At 59.2% G+C, this 18,673-nt stretch overlaps 2 protein-coding genes across 3 annotated transcripts; one reads left to right on the top strand and one right to left on the bottom strand.

Moving 5' to 3' along the window:
- The first annotated feature begins 1,171 nt into the window (after positions 1-1,171).
- PRR7 (proline rich 7, synaptic) lies at positions 1,172-2,199 on the top strand. Its single transcript, NM_001192059.1, has 2 exons — positions 1,172-1,583; positions 1,802-2,199. Exons 1-2 carry the CDS (start codon positions 1,172-1,174, stop codon positions 2,197-2,199), a joined length of 810 nt encoding a protein of 269 aa, NP_001178988.1.
- Positions 2,200-2,643: 444 nt separating this feature from the next.
- Positions 2,644-16,860, bottom strand: DBN1 (drebrin 1). Of its 2 annotated transcripts, XM_005209174.3 has the most exons (15): positions 16,640-16,854; positions 12,024-12,079; positions 11,323-11,435; positions 11,093-11,167; positions 10,865-11,011; positions 10,637-10,714; positions 10,251-10,402; positions 10,104-10,167; positions 6,730-6,789; positions 6,518-6,641; positions 5,644-5,781; positions 5,138-5,308; positions 4,101-4,783; positions 3,696-3,798; positions 2,644-3,526 (listed from the first exon to the last, which is right to left on the bottom strand). In XM_005209174.3, exons 1-15 carry the CDS (start codon positions 16,723-16,725, stop codon positions 3,456-3,458), a joined length of 2,121 nt encoding a protein of 706 aa, XP_005209231.1. In that variant the 5' UTR covers positions 16,726-16,854; the 3' UTR covers positions 2,644-3,455.
- Positions 16,861-18,673: the final 1,813 nt, after the last annotated feature.

Below are 18,673 nucleotides of genomic sequence, written 5' to 3' on the forward strand. Positions count from 1 at the left end.
CAACCCTGGCTGTGGAGAGGAGGTGGACCTGGAAGTGCCCATCTGGAGTGATGTGGGCCCAGGCGGTACCGATTACTTGAGCTAGTTTTCCTACCCTCTGCAGAGAGGGAAAGGAATTGGGGGAAGGGACATGGCGGCCTGGAGCTAGAAGGGCAGGGCCAAGTCGGGCTGCGCATGGGTAGGAGGCTCGGGAAGCGGAGACCGAGATGGGATTCAGCGAGCGGAGGCGCTTAAAGGAAAGGAAAAGAGGGAACGGCCCACGCTCGGCGGCATGTTCGGCTCAGACAAAGACAAGCTGGTAGCACGCAGTAGCCACTAAGAACCGTCCGCCTGATCCCCCCTACAACAGCTGAGACAACCAGGAGGCCGCGGTGCGGGCCGGAATGTTCCAAGCTCTGGGCAGCCAGGTTTGGGAGCACGAACAAGGTCTAGGACGCCAGACGTTGCCAGGTGCGTATGCACAGGCTGAAGCTGGGCCCCGGCGGGTTGCTTGTGGGGCCTAGGAGGTGAACCACCTTTTCCCCGCCGCAAAGCAACCGCGCAGTGGCTCCCCTTCAGCGGCCTGGGTGTCTGCCTATGGTTAGACTGAAGCCCTTTCGGGGCTGGGGTACCCTGCACCCGCGAGATGCGGATGGCGAATCTCTCAGGAACACTGAAGCCGAACCTGGCCTTCGCGCGCCTCCTGCTGGCCGGCCTGGAATCACCTCGGATGGGAGGCTGCGGCGGTGGCAGCCGGGTCTCAGATACGGGAAAGCCCTACCGGGGAAACCTCGGGCGTGACGTCATCCCTGGTGACATCACCGGGCCCCCGCGGAGTGCGGGGGTTCCGCAGAGGCTTCCCCGGGATTGCGCAGGGCACCCGCGCGGGCAGGGAAGTCGTCGGGGGCTGCAGCGCGCCTTCACCGCGTCCCGTGTCTGTCCTACAGGTTCCACGCGGTCCCGGGTGAGGCCTGCCAGCGCGCCTGCCGGCGCCATGGGAAGGAACGGGCGCCGCTGCTGCTGCTGCTCCCCGCCTGCGCGCGCACGACTTGAGCCCAGCTGCGGGCAGCCCCCGGCCGCGGGTCCTCGAGTGACGCTGGCGGCGTCTGGGAGCTTGGCGCGGGCCCGGGGCCACGTCGAGGAACCCATTGTCCAGTGAAGCAGCCGAGGACCCGCCGCCCGCGCCGCCGCCATGGTTATGTCCCAGGGCACCTACACGTTCCTCACGTGCTTTGCCGGTTTCTGGCTCATCTGGGGTCTGATCGTCCTACTCTGCTGCTTTTGCAGCTTCCTGCGCCGCCGCCTCAAACGGCGCCAGGAGGAGCGGCTGCGTGAGCAGAACCTGCGCGCCCTTGAGCTGGAGCCCCTTGAGCTTGAGGGCAGCCTGGCAGGGAGCCCCCCGGGCCTGGCGCCCCCGCCACCCCCTCACCGCGGCCGTCTTGAGGCGCCGGCGCACGCCCACCAGCACGTGCACGTGCACCCGCTGCTGCACCACGGGCCCGCGCAGCCACACGCGCACCCGCACGCACACCACCACGCGCTGCCGCACCCGCCGCCGCCGCACCTATCCGTGCCGCCCCGGCCTTGGAGCTACCCCCGCCAAGGTGAGTACCGCGTGCGCCAGGGGGCGGCCGGGCTCACTAGGGTGGTCGAGGCCTCGGCAGGGGGAGGGCTCGCTGCCGTCCCGCGGGGCTTCCACGGGACAGCCTCTCCAGCGAACCTAGGAAGAGGGAGCGGGCTGGGTCTGGGGTTGGCGGCTGGCCGAGGTTTCTGCAGGAGGCTGAGTTGGCCTCACACCCGTGGATTATTTCCTACTCCACAGCGGAATCGGACATGTCCAAGCCTCCGTGCTACGAAGAGGCGGTGATGATGGCCGAGCCGCCGCCGCCCTACAGCGAGGTGCTCACGGACACACGCGGCCTCTACCGCAAGATCGTTACGCCCTTTCTGAGCCGCCGCGACAGCGCGGAGAAACAGGAGCAGCCGCCACCCAGCTACAAGCCGCTCTTCTTGGACCGGGGTTACACGTCGGCTCTGCACCTGCCCAGTGCCCCACGGCCTGCGCCGCCCTGCCCTGCGCTCTGTCTGCAGTCGGACCGCGGCCGCAGGGTCTTCCCCAGCTGGACCGACTCAGAGCTCAGCAGCCGAGAGCCACTGGAGCACGGAGCTTGGCGCCTGCCGGTCTCCATCCCCTTGTTCGGGAGGACTACAGCCGTATAGAGGGCGCCCGGCGTCCCGAGCCCCACCCGCGGACTCCTGGCCTGATTGCGGGGCTTTTTAAATGCTTCCCTTGGACTGCGGGGGGGGGGGGGGGGGTGGGGTGGAGAGGGAGGGATTTCTTACCCCGTTTGTTACATTTTGAGGATAATAAAGGTGTGTGATCTGGTTTAGTACAAGCGGAGGGGGCACCCACTGCTTGCGGCCAAGGTTCTGGTGGCCAGGTGTGGCCGGCCTCATCGGCCCAAAACTAACAAGCTGTAGAGCTAAAGCTGAGGTCAGCCTGCTCCAAACCTTTGGTTGGTTCCCCCAAGAGCCTCATACCCCACTTTCCTTGGGGCCTTGGTGAGGGCGCCCTCGCAGCTTTGAAGGTAGCAAGAGTTGGGAATGGGGTCGGGGCAGGCGGCCCACCACGGATCAGCCCCTGGAGGCCCGGAGCAGCAGGCCTGAAGGGATCTGGATTTCTTTATTAACAGACATGAGCACGACCTGTTACAGAAGTTTGTGCTTTCCAAAAAACAGTTACTGAACGTGAAAAAGGAACCCAAGCAAAGAGGGAGGAGATGGAGAGGGGCCACCCATAGCCCTGACCTGAATCACGCCTAGGGCCTCCAGCCTGGGACCTGCCCAGCAGGAGGGGGCAGGAAAGGGCTGGGAAGCTGAGAGGCCCCAGCTAGGCCTGCTTCTCTTCCTTTGGGCCAGGTGGGGAAGGGTCAAGAGAAGGGTAGGGAGGGGTGTCCCAGGGAGCCAGAGCCCACGAGCCATTTATTGCCATGTTTTAAAATTCGTGCAAAATATCTGAAGCCCTGGACAGAGAATACAAAGTGATATTTTTTCCAAGAAACAGAAAACTAGGAAAAGAGGTGGGGGGAACATTTTCCCACCAAAACTTCCCCCCCACGCCAGGCCCCAAGCAAGGTGAGGCCTCCACCCCGGCCAGGTGAGTGAGCAGGGAGGACTAAGAGCTACAATCTGGACCGGGTGGTAAGGGGGTGGAATTTGCAACAGCGTCTCAACTACCAACGGGAGGAAAACCAGTCAACTGTACAAGTCTCCTATCAACTTTAAAAAAAAAAAGAGAGAAAAGCTGTAAAAGTAGGGCCCTGTGGGTAGGGATGCGGCCAAGTCCCCAGCCAGGGCCAGAATCCAGAGTAGGTGCCAGGCGGAGCTGCTGCGAGTGCAGGCACTGTGGACCATCTGGCCAGAGACGGGGCAGGTGGGCGGCCCTGGCGAGGGCAGCCTAAGGGCAGGCACCACTGCTAGTCACCACCCTCGAAGCCCTCCTCCTCTTCCGGTACTGGGTCTGCATCCCAGCAGGTGATGTCGATTTCTATGATGTGGGGAAGGGAAGGGAGTTAGGATGGCTCAGCAGATCCATGTCTGTGTCCATCCCAAACCCAGCGAGCTGTCCCAGCTGTGTATGGCGGAAGGGCTGCCTGGCCACACTTGAACGCAGCACCCCCACCCAAATTCCTCTCCATCATCCATCCCAGCACTACCTGGAGGCTTGTTGTAGAACACAGGAGGCGGAGCCTTTGCACATAGCTCTTCTGATTGGACAAACTCCTCCTCCTGTGATTGGCTGAAGTACCCCTCACTGGCCTGCAGGAGAAAAGCTCCAAGTCACTGGGCCCCACCCAGCAGGACTAGGGCTGACCTACCAGGCCTGAGCTCGTTTCCCCAGCAACCAGTGAGTCCATCAGTGGTTGCCAGGGAAACACAGATGCCTACCCTGGGAATAAAAGCAGAGCTGGCCCATGGAGGGGAAATGAAATAGCTTCCCCCCAACAATGTGGGTCACAGAGAAAGGGGGCAGGGTACTGCTGCAAGCCTGAGGAACCAAGGGTCAGCCCTCTGCTCCAGCCCTGACTACTTTCCCTCCCATCAGGTAGCCTCAGCCCCACCTGGGTCCCCTCCTTCTGGGTGGTCTCGCCATTGGTCAGCAGGTGGGGCTCTGGTTCCAGCTCTGGCTCCAGCTTCTGATCTAGCTCTTCTAGAGCTGAGGGCAGAGTTGGAGCCTGGGGGGCAGCCAGGGGCTCCCCTCCTACTTCCTCCCCTGGGTCACAGAAGGTGGCTGGCGGCTCAGGCAGCTCATCAAAACTGAGAAGATTGGCACTGCCTTCTCCTGCTGGCAGCAGTGGCTCCTGAGCCACCTCATCCAGCAGGGGCACCTCCGCCAGCATGACTTCGGCACCTGAAGGTGGTGTGGGGGCCCGAGGCTCAGCCTGGGGTGCAGAGGCCCCTTCCCCATTGCCTGGCCAAAGGTCAATGAGGCTGGCAGCGGCAGGGGTGACGGTGTTAGCTACAGCAGTGTCAGCCACGGCAGTGTCGGTTTCAATGGCATCAGCTACTGGGCTGTCGGCTGCAGAGGCTCCAGCCATGGCAGGCTCTAGAGAGGCAGCCAGGTCTGCCTGCTCTGTAGATGCCACGAACATCAAGTCCTCCTCCATGGGGCTGCCTTGGCCCTCGGGAGGCTCCGAGGCCTGAGGGGACTCCTCCAGGGGGCCAGCCCTGGCCTGAGGGGCTGCTGCTCTGGCTTCCTTGCTGGTCTCTTCACTATCCAGGCTGAGGCTGGGCTCCTGGGTCTCTGTTGAAACAAAGACAGAGGAGACGTGTGATCAGCTCCCAGGAAAGGATGCGGGCCCTGGGCAGCCACAAGAGAGTACCCTGCTTACCCACTGAAGAGCTCAGGAAAGAAGAACTCCACTAAGACTTCCATGAAGAGTGCCTTCTAACGCCCACTGGCCCCTGCTGCCCCTTTACCCGCAGTCTTTAAACTGCTCAGCAGCCCTGGGAGGAAGGCCCAGTCCCCACTCCAGGGAGACCCTGAGGTCCAGAGAAGGCAGGTCTGACCAGGGCTCGTCCCTGCCCCAGCCACTTTCAGGGCCATAGAGCAGCCACTTGGAGTTCCCAGTCCAGGGGCTAGGGCCCCCTCACATACCTTGGGCTGCTGGGGGTGGCGGCGGCAGTGGTGGAGGCTGTGAGGACGTGACCTCATCCAGGGCCCGCTCAATCTGCTCAGCAACAGGGGTGGAGGCCGTGCTGGAGTCAGAGGGGCTCCGGGCAGGGAGAGGGGTAGGTATCATCCTCCGGTGGCTGTCCAGGTGGCTGCCTGTAGGACAGAAAACCCCAGGCTGATCAGTGAGGGCCAAGGAGCCAGCTAGAAATAGGACTGTCCAACTTGGGGCCTGGCCAGCCCCTCCTTTCTCGAGGCTGGGTGGGGGCTGGGAGCTCCCCAGGCCCCCCAGGGGCTAGACCACAGCTCCAGACCCTGCAAGCCAGGCCCCCGGAGGGCCAGTACCCCTTCAGGGCCAGGGGAAAGAAGCAGGCAGTACCTGCTCTGGGGATAAACACCAGAGATCAGCGATCAGGGGGAGAGGCAAGGGGGCTGCTGGGAAGCGGGGCCCTCCTTACCCCCTCCCGCAGAGGCCTGGGACTGCTACCTACATGGGAGGGAGGAAGAGAGGTTTGGGGTGCGGTGACAGGTGATATAGGGAAAGGGAGTCCGTGGAGGGGAGGAAGAGGAAGAGGAGGAGGAGGAAGGCCCACTGTCCGATGCCTTTATGAAAGGGCAGTACGGACGACCTGCCAAGAGAGACAGACAGAGAGAGAGAGACAGAGGACAAGAGAGGGTCAGTCTCCCCCACCCCCATCCTGAGGCCTCACCCACCCACAGGCCAGCCCTGGTTGTCCAAGCTGCCTTCAGCCAGGGTGCACATTCAGCCAAGCTGGACCAGAGCCTCAAGCCATCAGACCACTGCCACCAGCACCAGCCACACATAGCAAAAAGCCTGACACATCATGATGTGGCCAGCCTCCCAGCATCTGGGCAGCGCATGCCCAGGAACAGCCTGTCCCACCCCTAGAGCCCTAGCACTTGAGCCAAGCACACGGAAGGGGCAAGCAGGCCAGCAGACAGGGAGCAGAAAGGTGCTTCAAGGAGTAGTGGAAGCCACACAGGGAGAACCCAGACAGGGAACCCGGAGTACAGCTCCAGGCTGCTCAATCTCAGGACAGGATGAGGCCCCACTCCCCATGCACCTACAGTTCTTCAGATAAGACAAGTTCAATCCCAGCAGGGCCACTCACTGCAGCCAGGGGGATCCCTCAGCCCCAGATGGCCTCTAGTACCACCCATTGCTCAGACCAGGCCCTGCTGGAGCCCTTCTCAGCCCTGCCACCTGGAGGCGGTGGGTGGAAGCACATGTGATGCTCGGCCTTGGCTTCTCCAGGGGGTCCTTGGGCAAGGAAGGTCCCAAAGAGGCTCAAGACCAAAACCTGAGGAATAGGGGTTGGGTAAGGGTGTGGGAGCTGGGACTACCTGGTCGGTGGTTGAAGGGTGAGGGCACATCGCAGCTGCCTGCAGAGGCCGATGCGACTCTTTCCTGCTGCTTAAAGAACTCCCGTGGATTATCAGGTCGCTGGGCAATAATGGCTGCTGCCTCCTGGGGGCACACGGATAGTCAGGCCAGGCGGGACCTGATTGAGGCAGCCGGGCCAAACTTAGATGCCTGGTGCCCCCACAGTGCTCACCTCTACCTCTGATTCTGACTTCTTCATCTGGGTCTCTTCCTCCTCATCCCGCTGGTCACCCTGGAAACCAAAGGGATGGTGTTCTGAGCACCCCACCCCCACAGGAGCTCTGGGCTTTCTTACAGCCCACTTCTTTCACTACCAGAAACCACTTTCATGACCCAGTCCCACAGCACCTTCTATCTGCAAGGTCCTCAGCTGCCTCATCTCCAGTCCAGTCAGGCCCCTGGGCACCCAGGGCCATCCAGGAACACTCCCAGCTTTGTAGCTAACTTTTCTCGAACCTCTTAACCCAGTGTCTGGCCAACCACAGCCCCATCCATGCAGCCTGAATCTTGGTATCATGACTGAGGCTTCACTAGTCCCCTGCCTCCTTGCTCTTTCCCTCTATTTCTTTCTCTATAGACTCTGAAAGGATCTTTCCAAAACATTAATTAATTGCCATCACTTAAAAATCATGAATCTGCCTGCAATGCAGGAGACCTCTGTTCAATCCCTAGGTCGGGAAGATCCCCTGGAGAAGGAAATGGCAACCCCCTCCAGGAGTCTGGCCTGGAGAATTTCACGAACAAAGGAGCCTGGCCGGCTTCAGTCCGCGGGGAAGCCAACAGTCGGACACGACTGAGTAACTGTTACTCACTCACTCACTCAAAAACCAAGTTTCTTACTGAAATCAGGGTGTTCAGCTTCTTTTGAAAATGCCAGCAGCCCTGGCAACACAGGCCTGTGTGCCCCAAAGCAGCTTTCAACTAGAATTGCAGTGCAGCAGCCTCAGTTTGCCACAGTCCCCACCACTCCCTGCTACCCTTCACTTGCTGTTTTGGGGCTACAGCCCCAGGAGTAAAGATAGGTGTGGGGGTCCTTGGTTGGGCCTCCCCTCTCCCTGCCTGATCCAGCCCATCATCTCTCCCAACACTCCCCTCCTGCCCTGACTCGCGCACACCCTGTGAAATGCAGACATCAAGTCCTCAGCACAATGGAGCTGTAGGTCCTGTAACAGGCGTACAACTTCCCAACTCTGTGCCTTGGCAGAGGAAATGAATCTCTCTCCCCACGTGCCTGACCCCCACCCTGGGTCCAGCTCTTCCTGCTTCCGGCCTCAGCTTTGGCACAGCCTCCTGGGGAAGGGGCCCTTGGCCCATTCAGGTCATTTCCTTCCCTGGGCCCCCATGAGGTGTTCCAGCCATATACTGATTACACTGTGTCATAATTTCCTGTTTCTGGATCATCTCCCCACCCTCTGAGAACTTATGTGTGTGAGTGGTCAGCCTGACGTTCAGTGGTATTTGTTTCCTCAGTTGACCTAACCACACCAAAAGCCTCAAGAGGGTTGTCACCCTAACCACCACTTCTTGTCTCCCAGAATGAAGTCTAAACTCCTCCTCTGACCTCACTCTCTCCTCCCAAATTTCCAAGGGACTCCAGTCAAGCTCTTTGCCTTCCCTCAAAACATACATCCCACCAGCCTCTGCTGCTATGCCACCCCTGCCTAGTGCCACAGGATGAGGTTCCTCTGCCTCATTCAAAAAAAGGACCAGAGGCAGCTTACCACAAAAACCTTAACTACCAACAATGTGAGAAGCACGGAAACAAAGCAGAGCTGGGGGTCAGAGAGACACCAACACAGTAACCGGAAAGGTCAACGGGGCTGCTGTGCTTCAGCATCTTCAGATAAATGAACTCTTAGTATCCCAGGCAAAAAGGGAACTCACATAAGGAAGGCAATTCTTATCAGAAGGGAGAAAGCGGAGTACCTCAAGTCAAAAGAAAGCATTTTACGGTTGTAAATTCCAAAGTTTCTTGTGTGAGACCTTCCTCAGGGGACCTGAAGCTGCAGGGTCACCACAGTGACCTGTTAAAATACCAACTGTCATTGTCACATGAGCCATACTTGAAGGGCCAGATGAGACTATAAAATAATGGTGTAACACTGTAAATCTTTGCCTGAAACATTGGTAATTGGTGAAGATAAGTGATCAAGTCAAAGGCTCACTAAACTATTGTTTCTACTTTTGTGTGCACGTGTATGTGAAATTTTCCGGAAGTTTTTTTTTCCAAAAGACCTTGCTCTGAATGGATAAACAAAATCTGGTATACATACACTACGGAATACTAATAGTTTTCAAAAGGAAAGACATTCTGACACAGAGATGAAGCCTGAAGATGCTATGCTAAGTGAAATAAGCCAGTCATAAATGGTCCCCTCATACGAGGTACGTAGTCACATCACAGACACAGAAAGCAGGTGCCAGGGGCTGAGAAAGGTGACAATGGGCAGTTAGTGTTTAATGGATACGAGGTTCAGTATGGGAAGATGAAGAAAATTCTGCAGATAAACAGTGGTGACAGCTGTACAAAATAAATACACTTAACGCCCTGGAACGATACATTTAAAAATGGTAAAGATGGTACCTTTTATGTTATGTACCTTTTGCTGCAGTTAATTCATCAGTTAATTGTAAAAGGGCCTTGCTCATCTTGCTCTCCACCATATTTCCAACACCAGCACGTGGCAGGTGGCAAGGGTTTGTTGAATGAATGACTTTGGAGCTTACTACCCACACATTCTTTCCACCCTCTAGGGGCTATGTGAGTGGAATGATCTATGACAGCCATTAATGCCAGTGCTGCAGGACTGTCCTCCCACCTCCCTCCAGCCTCCTGTGGGTGTGACCTTGGAGTCTGCTTGAGTCCCCACGGCCCAACAGCTACCCACCACAGTCTCAGTCCAGACAACTACTGCCTACTTCCTGTCCCAAACTGTACCACGCTCAGCACTGAATGATCTTCGCTATTTCTCAAATGTTAAAATTCAATTCAAAGCGTGAAGATCTGTCTCCACTGTGGTTGTGAAAGGGTCAATCCACGATGATCCTAGGGCCATCCCAATGTTTGGAAGTTCAGCCAAGTACCCCTGGAATAAGTGCCTGCCCTAAAGGAGACACTACACATACGTGTATACAGATGTTCAGAGCATCAGCCCAGATTCTTTCAGTGGCTCTACAGCATTACTACAATGGGGACCAGGCCTCAAGTCCCATTAAATACAGGAAGCATGGCTAATCTACCTTGAGCCCCTCAAGTCCTGCTGGAAGTGGGCAAGAGAAGCCTGGTCAGTGAGGGTTTGGGTCAACGTAGATTTTCTCTTTCAGTCTAAACTTCTCCAAAGAGGTCTCTTCCCACAGCCAGGGGACAGAACCCCACATGATCAGGGGTCAGGCCCGACATGGCAGGACATCCCATGCTGATGCAGGGGTACCCTGAATGCCCAGCACTGTCCCCAAGACTCTGACTATCCCCCAAGGGGCCCAGTAATTCAGGGACCATCCCCACTTCCCAGACCAGGAAAGAGAAACCGTGGGCTAAGAACTTACAAAGATAGATTGCTCCTTCAACCGCCTCTTGGCCTCCTCAGCCTCTAAAGTCTGTTGTTTCCTCCTGGAATGAAAGGTGCAGGCGAACCCTTAGGACTGGCCGCCGTAGGGCCGCGGCCCAAGGTGGGGGTGGAGCAGGGGGCACACCTGTGTTCCTCAATCTGCTGCTCGCGCTCCCGATATCGGCGCTCCCGCTCCTCCTGCTCCTGCCGCTCCTGCTCCATCCGCTCTTGCTCAAATCTGAGTCTCTCATCCAGGGCCTTCTTCCGCTCCTCCTCTTTCCTCAGTTCTTCCTCCTTCTACAGCCCCTCGTGCCAAGGCAGTGCAGGCCCTGAGCTTGTGGCCCACCCCACCCCACTCCACCCCCATCCCTGACCCAGGCTTCTGTGAATTCAGGGGCTTTCAGTGTGGGAAGCACATGGGACGGGCCCTGCTGTTGAAGGGAGGGACTTTAGGAGAGGAGCCAGAGCAGCCCCGTGGGGTCAAGACAGGGAGGAGCCGCCCAGCCAGCAGGCCAGGGTCGGGGTCTGCACCTTGGCCTGCTCCCAGAACTGCTCGCGGTTAATCCGCTTCATCTCCACAGCCGCATCAGTCTTCTGATAGGTGGTGCCCTGCAGAGTTCAAGGGGCCCGGTGTGAGTGCAGCCCACAGGCCAAGTGCTCGGGAGCACCCCTCTGCACCCCCACAAAACAGTGAGGACCGAGAGGGGACTGGCCAGTGGAGCACCAGGCAGGGCCAGCCCACCAGGGGCGCACACTGACCACCGGCTCGGCATTCTCGTCCTCACGGAGCCGTAGTCGGTGCAGCACAGGGCTGGAGAGCCGCGCCAGCCCATTAGAGAGCCGCTGCCCGATGGCGCCCGCGTCGATGTCTTCCACGCTACTGGCATTCACGATCACGTCAACGCCCTGCCGCAGGAAGAAGGCAGGTTCAGGCAGCCAGTCCCCGCGCCTGTCGCCAATCCCCGCAAGCCCTGACCCCACACACACCTGGAAGAACTCGGCCACCTTAGCCACGTGGCTGGCACAAGCACATTTGCGGGCATCAGGTACATCCTCACCAACCTGCAAAGTCGCAGCAAAGGGGAACAGGGAAAGGACAAGAGTTAGGGGCAGGCTGAGGCCTGGAGCTCTCTTCCCGCAGCATCAGTTAGTGGAGTGGGATGAAGTAGAACCGTTCTGGGGCCCTCAGCTCCCCTCCCCAGCCCACCAGTGCATACCCAGTTGATGAGCACGTATTTTGGCAGAGCAGCCTGGGAGTCCTTGACACTGCAGAAGCCATACATCACCCTCTGGTTCTCAAAGTGGCCGGAGAGCTCCTGCAAGCCGCCATCTGGGGGAATCAGGAGGGTTGTCAGGCCCAGTCTCCTGAACCCCTCCCCCACAAAGGGCCTGGAATCCAAAGCAAGCACTCCTCTCGTGGGCTCTGCAGACACCTCGAGAGATCTACAAGCCCCAGAGTTCTGTGCTGGTGTGAAAGAGGCAGCAGGCAGGTGCGAGTTTTGCCTTTTAATTCCCCAGGACCTTGGAGAGCTTAGGATGTGTTCTTCACACATCAAGTCTCACGCGGTGCTAGCACCCACTGAGGTAAATTAAAACCTTTTTAGGCTCTGAATAAAGTGGGGTGATCCAGGCCATCCCTGTCAGGCCCCTTCCCACCTAGCTGTGTGACTTTGGGGAAGTCACACTCCTTCTCTGAGGCTTTGTCTTTTCATAATCAAACAGGAAACCAGTCTCCCTCCCTCCCCACCCTAGGGATCTTAGGGATGATCGGAGGAAGGACACTTGCCAGACAAATAATGGTCTGCTGGACGCAGGCAAGCAAGCATCGAAGTGGCCTGGAGCCAGACGGATGGGGAAGAAAACAACCCAACCGGAGGAGGGGGCGGGAGGAAGACAAAGGAATGGCTGGAATTCTTACCTCCTGATGCTGCAAGCTTGAGGTCATCTGAGCCATCCTCATAAGTGTACAGAGCCCTGGGGAGAGGGAGGGGTGGCTCGGAGAACTGTCAGGGCCCAGGCAGCCAATTTTGGGTGGAGATGGCTCTGGGGGGGTAGGAGGGACACAGAAGGGGCAGGACAGGAGGGGGGATTCCAGCCTAGCACTTAAGCCTTATCACCATGACAACAGAGCTAAGCACCATTTCAGGCTGGAACTCAGTGGGGGACAGTTTGGGACTTGATGGAGGGAGGCTTGGATCAGGTGGAAAGCAGGCAATGGGGAAGGAATTGCTGGCCAGTGGCTAGCTTCCAGTAAGTCAGTGTGTTGCGTCCTCGGAGCCCTGGCCCTAGCAGCCTGCAACCCAGCCAGTGGTGTGAGATGGAGATTCCAAGGCGACGGGTTCCTTGGGTTCCTTGGTTACCGTTCCCTGGCTACAGCTCCTCATCCCCCATTGGTGGTTGCCAGGAACCTACCTGGCGCGTGCCTCGGTACCCACTGCCCCTCCCCCCACAGCAAGGGGGGAGGGGCGGGGAGAGAGAACCTGGTGCTGTTCAGCTCTGGGCATCCCCCTGGTAACCACGGCAACCCAGCAATTGGCACGCGACTGGCCCACCCAGCTGCATTCTCCGGAACACAAAGGACCCCAGGGACACACCCTCATCCTCAATCTCAGACTCTCTGAAATGGGGATGAGGTCACCATGGCCACTCTAGCCTGGACTCTGGCCTTTGGGCGGCGGCGCTTTTTTGGCCTTCCAGCCCTAGGCTGCCTCTGCCCTAGCTGAGGTTCTGGTCTCCGGGGACTGCTGGCCTTTCCTTCCCTCTCAGCTCCGGCAGAGAGCTGACCCAGCAGCCTTCCTCCTCCCTAGCTTTTTCTCCACAGGTAGGAGTGGCTCAACATCCATTTTACACAAGGGAAGAGAGAAATGTCTCCTTCCGAGGACTCACTTGGAGGAAGACCGGCTTGGGGCCAAGAAGAAAGGCCGGAGGGGCAAGGAGGCTCAGCCCCTCCCTCAAGCTCCCTTTCCCTGACTGCCAAGGCAGGGTGCTAGGAGGAGGGGGGGGAGGAGACCAGCAAGATGCAGAAGAGAAGAGCTAGGAGACAGGCAAAAACGGAAGACAAGGGAAGGGAGGGACGTGAAGGGATGGAGAGAAAATGAAGGCGCGGGGAGGGAAAGGGGTGGGAAGGAAAGAGGGAGGAGAGAAGAGAGGGGGAGGGAGGTGGGAGGTGGAGGAGGGCGGAAGGAGCGCCTGGTCCAGGCCCAGCCCCATGAGGTCAGCACAAGTCACTGCCAAATGGGCCCCAGCCCCTCCCAGCTTCTCAGGATCTCTTCCCTCTTAAAAGGGACACAGGTGGGCTGTGGGGCCAGAAACTCCCCATCCAACTGTTGCCTGGGCCCCAACCCTGGCAGCTGCCTTCTCCACACAGCTGTCCCACCACCTGTCTGGCTGCCCTAAGCTGCCACTGCGAACAAAAGGCCCTCAGAGAAGGAGGATCTGCCCCTTTGCATCCCGCAGCTGGGAAACTGAGGCAGGACTCCACGACTCGTTCCCAGACACTGCACTAGCCATCAAGTCACACTTCCCCGGCCTGACTTGTCAGACTCTCCCAGGCTCTCTGTGGCTCTTCCCAAGAACACCCCTTCCATTCTTTACTCCTTGTCTACCCACCTTCAGTCACCTTTCTGTGCTGCAGCCCTGGCCCTTACCTGGTGAAAACCATAGCTAAGTTCAAAGATTTCAGCAGGCCTTCATCCCTGAGCTCCACCCCACCTGCCTTTCCAGCCAGACCTCCATATCCATACCATACACTTGGATCACACTCGATGGGTCCCTGATGTCCAGCACAGTTCTGGGCATTTCCCACCCTGGAGCCTTTGCATGAGTCTCCCTTCACAGGAAGGCCAGACCTGCTTCTCCATCCCATGCCCACCCTTGACTGAAATCCCTCAGGGACCCAATGCCAGCTCCCCAGGAAGCCTTGCCCTGCACTGCACCTCCCTCCCCAGGATGCTTACCACACCCCAGCAAGGATGGGAAGAGGCACCTAAAGCTGCCTGGGATCTCACTAGATCTGTGCTTCTCAAACTCATTTGAGGTGACCTGAACTTTGGGGGGGTTGGAGCTGATGAAACCGAAAGGGGGTGGGGGGCAGGACTCTACACCTCCAACCCCTGGAGATAGACACCGTTCCAAACCGTAAGCTTCATGAAGATGGGACACTTAACTCAGACTTTCAAGACAGCACAGAGCAGCTCTAGTTGGTATTTGCCATCTAGCAACCATCTCAGCCAGAGAAAGTAGACTGGGGTGAGTGGGAGATGGAATGTAGCAGATCCAGGAAGATTCTGGGTTGAGCTGAGGATGGGGGCTGCAGGGCAGGTGGATTCCTCAGGACAATTACACTCTCAGGATATTAGAACTGGAAGGGCCTTGAGCATCGGGGTATGGTTGAGCCCAACTCCCTCTCCTGCTTGTCAACAGGAGCAGGGACTCGTGTGGTGATACAGTGAGTCAGGTCACGTCCAGGGTAACACCAGTTCTTCTCACTACACAATCTGACTTCCATGGTCCCCTGCTCCCAGCATCAGGCAGCAGTCTATTCCAGAGTAAGTCACCTGGGTGTGACCTCCCCGACCCTTACTCCCTACTCAGAGAAGGGCAGTGCCAAGCCCCCTTTGCCCAGATGGTGATTTTATCCAAGACACCCTCCTCCAGCCTCAGTGCAGGGTCTGCTCCTGAGTCTGGAGACCCCACTGTACCCTGGCTCTGTGCTGGGTGCTAGGGGCCCTCATGTCCTTGATGATTCTCACATTCTTTCTACCAAATGTTTATCTGGGCCCTTGGGAGTGAGCAAATGTGTGTATGTGCGAGGGTGCGTGTGTACATCTGTGAGTGTCCCACACACAACCCAGATCGGGGCGGGGGGTGGGGGGTGATGCACGCCAGTGATGAATAATAACTCGCTTGAGCCACATGGATGCTGCTGGGTGGTGGGAGCCCAGGCCTCCGCTGAGCAGGATGCGGGCCAGCAGTGGTTGTGGGAGCTCTGCTTTTTGGAAGGTGGGGGGAAATGGGGTGGTGATAGGCAGCAACCCCAGACTGAAGAGCATTCTGAGGTGGGTTGTGCCTCTCTCCAGGCACGGCCCAGATCCCAAGGCCAGCTCCTCCACCAGGCCAAGCCAGCCACTTGCCCTCAACTCATCCCATGATCTCAGCCCCCCTGGGACAGGGCTGGGACAGAGGGTGGGCTGCCTGCCTGCTTAGCCCATCTTGGCCTCGCCTGTGACTGACCCGCAGGACACGAGAGCTTGCTTGTCTCCCTCGTCCATCCCTCCAGGCCTGGCCGCCCGCCAGTGCTGCAGTACTGTGGCATGGATGCCTGGCCATCTTGTCCCCTCCTCCAGCCCCCAGGTCAGTGTCTTCCCAGCATGAGGGTGAGGCCAGCCCAAGTGTGGTCCCTCAGATCTTCCTTCACTTTGTGTTTCCTGCTTGCCAAGGGGAGAAAAGGCCTAGGGAAGAGAATGGGCACTTGCCCCAGGAGAAGAGTATTCCGGGGAGATGATGGTTCCTGAATGGGGCAGTGTGGAACCCCTTGGCTTTTCCGCCACTCTGGGGACTCCAGCCCCAGAGCAGGTGGTCTGTCCCCACCCACCACCTAGGGGGAGACAACAGCTGGGGAGGGGAGAGAGGGCAGCCCAGCTCCTCCAACCCCGCAGTAGCTGAGAGCCCCTTGCCACTGGGCCACCAGGCCAGGGGCTCCGTGGATCTCCTCCCCCACCTCATTCTTCTCAGAAAACTCCCTCCACTCTTTCCACAATGGTCCGCCTGGGGGATCCCTCCCAGGGACCCCACTTGGCACTCTAGGCAGGCAGTTCAGTTCCTCTGGCACGTCCCAGCCTGGGTGCCTAGTCCCTGCAACCCTCTTCGCCTTGGGGAGAAGACTTAGCCCTGCCTCCTCGACCCCCGAGGGGAACAGGAGGCACTTGGCGGCGGTGGCCGTGTGGCAGTGAACGTCTTTCCATCACACCCCAACTCCAAGAGGCCCCCCGGTGGGCGGGGCGCCCCGGCCCCCAGCCCGCTCCGCTCCGCTCCTCCCCCGCCCTAGCTTTTCCTTTGTGCGGTGGCCGGCTGGGCTGGGCCGGGTAGACAGCTCTGGCTCTGCCGGTTCGGTCCCCGCCCGCTCGAAGGTGTCGAAGGTGCCCTTGGCCTCCCGGTGCACACCTGTCCCCCGGCGGGGCCCAAGGCGAAGAGGAGGGGGTGGAGGAGCAGTTCTGCAAGGCCAGGAAGCCCCAGGCCACACATCTGGACCCTGCGTCTCTCAAGCCTGCGTCCAGCCACCAGCGTTCCCACCGCGCGGCTGGGGCCGCCTCCGGGTGCTCGGGGACCGCGGGTGCCCCGCCTGGCCCGGCCCGGCCCCTCCCCCGGCGCGCACAAAGGCAGCTCCTCCCTGGCCCTCCCGGGCCGCTGCAGCATTTCGGGGTCTCCTCCTCCCTCCCGGCTACGGGGCGGCGGGGCCGGGTGGAAACAAAGGCGCGGCGGCGGCGGCGGCGGCGCGGGGACAAAGGGGCTGAGAGGCGGGGGCGGGGGGCTCACCAGTCGGCCGCGCTCTCCTCCCGAATCACTTCTTCGTACGCCGCCAGCAGCTCCAGGCGGTGGCCACTGAAGCTCACGCCGGCCATGCTGCGGGCCGGACCGAGGCCGAACGGACAGACGCACGGACGGACGGACGGAGAAGGAGGGAGGGAAAGACCGAGTCGCCGCGCCGCCGCCTCGGAGCCTCTGCAGCGTTGCGAGCCGAGCGAGCCAGCGGCCGGGGGAGGGGAGCCGGCCGGCGGGGGGCGGGGGGCGCTGGCTCCGCCCGGCTCGCTCCCTCCGCGCGCTCGGTCCTAGCGCCGCCCCGGCCCGGCCCAGGGGGAGGCCCGCCCCCCTTCCCGGCCTGCCCCGGGGCGCCCTCACGCCCTCGCCCCCAGCCCCTGCGCGCCGCGCCCAGGCGGGTCTACCACTCGGCACCCGGGGGCCGTTCTTCCCACGTCCCAGTTCTCCCCTGTGGGGTCCCCAGCCACAAACCTTAGGACCTCCGTTCCCGCCCCCCGCCTTGATCCCCCTCTCCCCATCCCCACCTCACCAAGCCCTATCCAGGCCCAACTTCAGCCCTCTTCTTTCCAACTCCCTGTCCCAATCGAAAATCCATTCCATTCCAATCCGGCCCAGCCCCACTCTGTCCTTCATTGATCTCCCTCCACCCCAGCCTCACCCCCATCCCTGGTCCATCCCAACCTCCATCCCCAACCCCTGGCCCATCTGTAGCCCATCCTCATTTCTTTTTTTTTCCATCCTCATTTCTTTCTCCTCCCAGCAGCAGCCCCACTCCCAACCGTACGCTTGGCGCAAACCCCTAGCCATTCGTCAGACCCCATCCCTAGCTGCACCTTCCTTATTCCAGCCTGTGCTGGTCTTATTCTGATCTTTGTTTCAACCACACCCCTCCACCCCTGCCTCCTAGATCACTCTCGGCTTCCTACTCCGACATTCCCAACCTCTAACTCATCTCCGCCCCACTGTATACTGAGCACCCCTCCCCCACCAGCTGCCCCCTGAGCCCTCTTAAGTGAGGCCAGCCTAGGAAATCCTTTGCCTTCTCTCCCAAGCCTCAGGTCTCCCAGAGGAATCCCAAGTAGAGTTCCGGAAGCAGCATCTAACCCCAGACTCCCAGGGCAGGACTTCTCCAAGGACGCTCTGGGGCCAGTCCCCTGGCACCTTTAGTTCCCAAAGCTCTGAACCCAGAAAACACTGGGGCCTCAGAGGAGTCTCTTGCAGGGAAGTGGTACCACTGCCAGGGCCTCCTGGAGCAACTCTGCTCCTGTCTAAGCTGAGCTCCTGAAACCCTCTGCAGCTCTCAGAAGCCTTGATCACCACCTGCAAAACCTCCCACCCCTGTCTTCCCAGAGGCGGTGGCAGAACCTGAGCAGACTTTTTCTGGTCCAATCTGGGAGGTGGTGGGGCTGGGCCTCCAAATTCTGAGCTGGGTAACCAACCAGCTGGACCAAGAAGAGGAAAGAAGTGTGCACACTGATCTCCAGCAGTGGATCCCAGCACTTTAGAGTACGAAGAACCCCTTAAAACTCAAAAGATTCCACAGGCCCCCGCCTAGGGAATTCTCAGCACTATGCCCCTGGACCCCTGGTCCTGTCAGTTTCTCCAGGGCCCCTACTTGGAGCAAGTCCCCAGCAGAATCCGTGGGATTCTAGGGAGAGAGGAAGACTCCACAGCGGGACTGAAGGGTGCCTGGGAAGGGTAGGTCGAGGGATCTCAGGCCTCAGCCCCTTCCTGCTTCCTTTGACTTTTCCCAGCTTTCATTTCCCCATCCCAAAGCCCCCATGCCAGCCTCCTGCTCAGTTTCACATCCAAAACACAGAAGCCCTGCCTGCACCTGCGGGCTCTCTTTCTCAAATTCCTGCCTCCCCCAGCCACCTACAAATTCTAGCCACACCCACTCTTACCTCTTTGCCATCTATATTTTTAAATAAACTTTTAATTTTAGAACAGCTTGAAATTCACAGAAAAATTACAAAGATAGTACAGAGAGTCCCCATATGCCCCATGCCCAGTTTTCTCTATTTTCAGAGG

This window comes from Bos taurus, chromosome 7 (genome assembly GCF_002263795.3).
Source record: "Bos taurus isolate L1 Dominette 01449 registration number 42190680 breed Hereford chromosome 7, ARS-UCD2.0, whole genome shotgun sequence".
Taxonomy (NCBI): domain Eukaryota; kingdom Metazoa; phylum Chordata; class Mammalia; order Artiodactyla; family Bovidae; genus Bos; species Bos taurus.

Coding starts and splice junctions, on each gene's coding strand:
- PRR7 (NM_001192059.1), top strand. CDS start 1,172: ATGGTTATGTCCCAGGGCACCTACACGTTCCTCACGTGCTTTGCCGGT. Junction 1,584..1,801: donor TTGGAGCTACCCCCGCCAAG/GTGAGTACCGCG, acceptor CCTACTCCACAG/CGGAATCGGACATGTCCAAG.
- DBN1 (XM_005209174.3), bottom strand. CDS start 16,725: ATGGCCGGCGTGAGCTTCAGTGGCCACCGCCTGGAGCTGCTGGCGGCG. Junction 6,642..6,729: donor AGTCAGAATCAGAGGTAGAG/GTGAGCACTGTG, acceptor GTGTGCCCCCAG/GAGGCAGCAGCCATTATTGC. Junction 5,309..5,643: donor CCTCTCTTCCTCCCTCCCAT/GTAGGTAGCAGT, acceptor TCTGTCCTACAG/GCAGCCACCTGGACAGCCAC.